Here is a 5000-nt window from a genome sequence, read left to right as displayed (position 1 = left end):
TCATCAATGTTCACATGTGGCACGAGGGTGTTTGTATCTACAAAAGAGAGAAGTGGAAAATGTCTCAATTGTACCAATGCTAGGTCTCAGATTGTGTGTGTGCGTGTGTATGTGTGTGTGTGTCGTACCCTTCTTGGTCTCCGTGGTGTTGTTCTGGGCAGACTTAGAGGACTGAGCCGGGTCCGAGCTGGTCTGTGGCGTGACGTTGGTCTTCACGTTGGTGTTCACCTTCCCTTTCTTGTCGTTCTTCGAACTCTCGTTTGGCACGTCCGCTATGTCACTCTGGAGAGAAGGAGGAGAGAGAGGGAGGGAGGGGGAGGAGAGAGAGGGAGAGAGAGGCAGAGAGAGCGTCTCAGGACTATGGATGGAAAGCTTTCTCACGCACTTTGCAACAAAAGAAAAAGAGTCATTATTGCATTTCCATATAAATGGAGATTGATATTTGACCTTTTACCTACCCCACCCTAAGAACATTTTATTATCCAAGGACCTTACAAGTGACAAGCTCGGTAGCTACTAAGACTACTAAACCAGTAGCCAAAGCAATTCAACATACGCCAACATAAGACTTATCCCATACAGTGATGATATACTGTGTGCGCTGTAGCCAAGAATGGAACAGTTGGCTAGAGTGGGTATACAGTACGAGGCTAACAAAACCAATAGTGATTGATCAAACAGGTGTCGGTACCGTTTCAATCCCCAGAGCTCTCATCTGGTCAGCTCTCTTCTCTGCTATGGACAGGAACTTCTTTGGGTCCGACAGGGCGTCCACGATGGCTAGAGAGAAGACAGGAGATTCATCAATAAGCTGGACTGTACTAGGGCCGGGACGATACCGGGCATCGCGATACTCGTCGGTATCGTGGCGAGGAAACAAAACACAAAGCGGATTTAACTTCTTTATGTTGTTATCCAGAGTCACGTGTATTTATCTTCTAAGCTATAGCAATATTTGACATGCAGCAGGTTTTTAAAGGACCGAAGAGTTTGGTCTACTTCGTGTTTTTCAGTTTCGCCATTTGAAGAAAACACTGGTATCGTCACAGACCTAGACCACACAGGAAAAGACTAACATGCTGTCATGTCCAAGTTGACGTACTTGGAGAAGTCTGATAACTCCAATGAGCTTCCGTCGTCGTTCAAAGACTAAAACACAGTCAATACCCAGAAAGACACGCAAAGAAGACAATACTGTAACGTATACCTGGCCAGGTATACGTTTGAGTACATACTACTGCAAAAGACGGAAAATGACGCCGGCTCTATTTGGATACGGAACATTCACGCATCCTTTCAACACTGCTTATGGGTTGTCGTCATAACGACTGCCTGGGCCATGCCCCCTGGGATTGGCTTAACGACTAGTCAATCTTGTGTATCTCCATGCCGGCGTCTGTCTAGAAGTGGCTATTACACTGGCTCTGCTACCATCATCATTTGCTCTGTGTCATTACTTCTGATGTAGAATACACTGTTGGGCTAGACACCCAAAGGGAAGGAAGGAAGGAAGGAGTGAAGGAGGGACACCCAGCTTGTGCCCTTCCCTCCGTCTCTCCTCCTCTTCTTCTCCCTCTCCTCTCCTGTCTTCCCTCTCCCATCTCCTTCCCTCTCCCCAGATCCTTCTGCATCCACTTCAGCATCTACTATGAATACATTGAATGCAGATATAAATTGGACCTTGCGTGTGTGGTATGAAAAAGAGAGAAAGGACCAGCTGAGGAAGGGACAATGGAAGCTCATATTCCCAGCACACACACACACACACACACACACACACACACACACACACACACACACACACACACACACACACACACACACACACACACACACACACACACACACACACACACACACACACACACACACACACACACACACACACACACACACAGGTCCATTCAGTATGGGCTAATAAGGTCTCCATACTCAAGTGTTTATAACTGAATAATATAGAGGTCAATAAAGTTCAGTAGGGCACATCTGTATTGTATTTAGGCCAATAGGGGTTCACACACACACACACACACACACACGTTATGTTCTTCTATCCTCGTGGGGACCTACAATTAATTTACATTCAAAATCCTATTTTCCCTAACCACTAACCCTAAACCTTACCATAACCCTAACCATAACCCTAAACCTAACCCATTACCCTAATTCTAACCCCAATTGTAACCCTAAACCTAACCCCTAAGCTTAAAATAGCTTTTGTCCTAATGGGGATGTGGGAAAAGTCCCCACGAGGGAGAATTTTCCTTATTTTACTATCCTTGTGGGGGCATTTGAGGATTTTAGGTCCCCAGAAAGATAGAAGAACCAAGCCCCACACACACAAACACACAGCGTCTTCTGCCCCTAACCCACGTCTTTGTATTAGCAAGGGAGTGTGTGTCAGTGTGTGTCTCCTCACCTCCGAAGCCTTCGGGTACGTAGGTCTTGAGTACTATGTTACAGAAGACAGTGGGTAAAGACAGAGGCTTGTTCCCTTCGTTGCGTAGAGAGATGTGTCTGTATCCTGCCTGTAGACCCTCCAATGGTAGAATCCTCTGACCTATCAGCTTATTATTGTCATCATACACAGCTATGCGCAGCACAGCCAGGTCTGGTAAAATCACCTGGGTGAGAGAGAGGAGGGGAGAGAGAGAGATGGGGAGAGAGAGGGAGAGGGAGAGGGGAGAGAGAGAGGGAGAGAGAGAGAGAGAGAGAGGGGGAGAGAGAGAGAGGGGGAGAGAGAGAGAGGGGGAGAGAGAGAGAGTGAGAGAGAGAGATAGTGAGAGAGCGAGACGGAGGGGAGGAGAGAATGAGGGAGGGATAGAGAGAGGCGGAGAGAGAGGGAGGGTGGGAAATAGGGAAAGTGGGAGGGGGGAGAAAGAGAGGGGGAGAGAGAGAGAGAGAGAGAGACGGAGGGGAGGAGAGTGGCAGGGAGGGATAGAGAGAGGGAGAGAGAGTTCAGATGAATTCCTTCTTCACTATAATGAGTCAGAGTATATACAGTAGAAACATGTTGAGGACTGGATTTTCATTCAGCACTTTCTATAAGAGGCACACACACACACACACACACACACACACACACACACACACACACACACACACACACACACACACACACACACACACACACACACACACACACACACACACACACACACACACACACACACACACACACACTGTGTGAGAGACATTCGCAGACGGATACAGAACAGAGATGATTATAGTATATACCCAGCAGTGATGATAACATACTTTAACTAGGCTTTATACTGTGTATGTTTAGAACAATAGCCCATAGACAAGGACATTACAGAACCATCAACTCATCTGCAAGCACACACACACACACACATCCAGGGAATGGGTGTGTGTGTGTGTGTGTGTGTGTGTGTGTGTGTGTGCGGGCGTAGAATGGCCTTGCATTTGGAGATAAGAGAAGAGCGAGGGAAAGAGAGGGATGAATAATAATGGGAGGAGAAAGAAGGTGAGAGATAAAGGAGAAGAACAGTCAAGAAATGGGTATAACCTGTGTGTGTGTGTGTGTGTGTGTGTGTGTGTGTGTGTGTGTGTGTGCGTGCGCATGTCTAAACATGTGTAATTGTCTGTGTATAAGTGCGTGCAACTCTGAATGTATTTTTCCAGCACCGTGTGAGATGGCCCTCCTGATGACAGTGTGTGTGTGTGTGTGTGTGTGTGTGTGTGTGTGTGTGTGTACGTCTCCCGAAGCACTGCGGCAGCAGGCTGTGATTGATGGTGTGTGTTGGAGCTGGAGTCACAGTCATGGCTGAGAGACTTCTTATTCTGCTGAGAGCAGCACTATCACACACACACACACACATGCCCGCGCACAAGCGCACGACCAGCCAGTCTCCCCCCTCACATTCGTACTCCCCCCCCCCCCCCCCCCCTCCCCGTTCTATTGTTCTCCACGTCCTTCTCGCTCTCCTTCTCCGTTCTCCCTTTCTCCTCCATCTCTCCTTTATTCTTTCTTTCTCCTTTTGTTTATTTTCTTCATTTTTCCTTCTCTCCCTGGTTCGCTCCTTTACCCTCCTACTCTTTCTCTCCCTCTCCCTCTTATCCCCATTCTGTCGCTCAGTGCACTGTATATCTGTACCCTTCTCTTCCTCTATTTGCTCTCTTCTCTCTCTCTCTCTCTCTTTGTCCTGCCATCTCTCTCATAGTATGCATCTGTTCCCCCTTCTTCCCCCTCTCCTCTCTTTCTCTGCAGTAAAGACACACTGAGTAGTTCTGAGTACCACATGGTACATCAGCTCCACCCCAATCAACCCTCCCTCCCTCCCTCCCTCCCTCCCTCCGGTGTTCAGCTCCAAGACAGTACCTACCAGTAAACCGCCATGCACCTCTGAACTATTTGTTCTCTCTTCCGTCCCATTCCAACTCATGTTGTCTGTTCCCTCTTTCCTGTACCTTTCCAAACACAACGTGTTTCCCCTCTTCTCTCCTTTCTTCTTCTCTATTGCCAGGCATTTCTTCAGTCTCTCCCCTCTAAATCCCCCTTTCCTCCTCTTCCATGCTTCGCGCCGCTCCTCCTTCTCTTCCACCCCCCTGTCATCTCCCGTCCCCTCTCCTCTTCCCTCCCATCTGTCCCCTCTGTCGCCTCCCCTCCCTCTCTTTTCCTCTCCCATCCCTCCGCCCTCGCCTCCTCCGTACCTTCCGGAAGACGAACGGTTCTTCGTTGTAGGCGGGGTTCAGGCCGTTGTTCATCACCATGCGCGTGCGGAACTCTTTGCGGATGGTGTCCGTGGGCAGCCCGTACATGTCCACCTCCACGTAGGTCCCAATCTTCTTATCAGACAGGAACTGACCAGAGAACACCTGGGACCATGTACATCCAGTTAAACAACAATACAATAGAATACAATAAAATACATCTTCAAAAAAAAAATTACTTTTTTTTCTCTCACACAAGCGAGATTCAGGTTTCTCTAATCTTCGCAGCACATCTATTTCCTCTCTTGGATTCTTCTTTATAT

The 5000-nt window shown here is 48.1% G+C and overlaps 1 protein-coding gene across 1 annotated transcript in view; it reads right to left on the bottom strand.

Moving 5' to 3' along the window:
* LOC120024510 (1-phosphatidylinositol 4,5-bisphosphate phosphodiesterase beta-4-like) overlaps positions 1–5000 on the bottom strand; it is a 65454-nt gene that overhangs the window by 13815 nt on the left and 46639 nt on the right. The window contains exons 24-28 of the mRNA XM_038968778.1: positions 4678–4842; positions 2420–2624; positions 692–780; positions 129–282; positions 1–37 (exon numbers count right to left, since the gene is read on the bottom strand). The exon at positions 1–37 is cut by the window's left edge and continues 16 nt beyond it. Coding sequence (XP_038824706.1) covers positions 1–37; positions 129–282; positions 692–780; positions 2420–2624; positions 4678–4842 — 650 coding nt within the window. The remainder of the gene's footprint in view (positions 38–128; positions 283–691; positions 781–2419; positions 2625–4677; positions 4843–5000) is intronic.

Source organism: Salvelinus namaycush, chromosome 29, assembly GCF_016432855.1.
Source record: "Salvelinus namaycush isolate Seneca chromosome 29, SaNama_1.0, whole genome shotgun sequence".
Taxonomy (NCBI): domain Eukaryota; kingdom Metazoa; phylum Chordata; class Actinopteri; order Salmoniformes; family Salmonidae; genus Salvelinus; species Salvelinus namaycush.
This window is presented reverse-complemented; position numbering and strand designations above follow the sequence as displayed.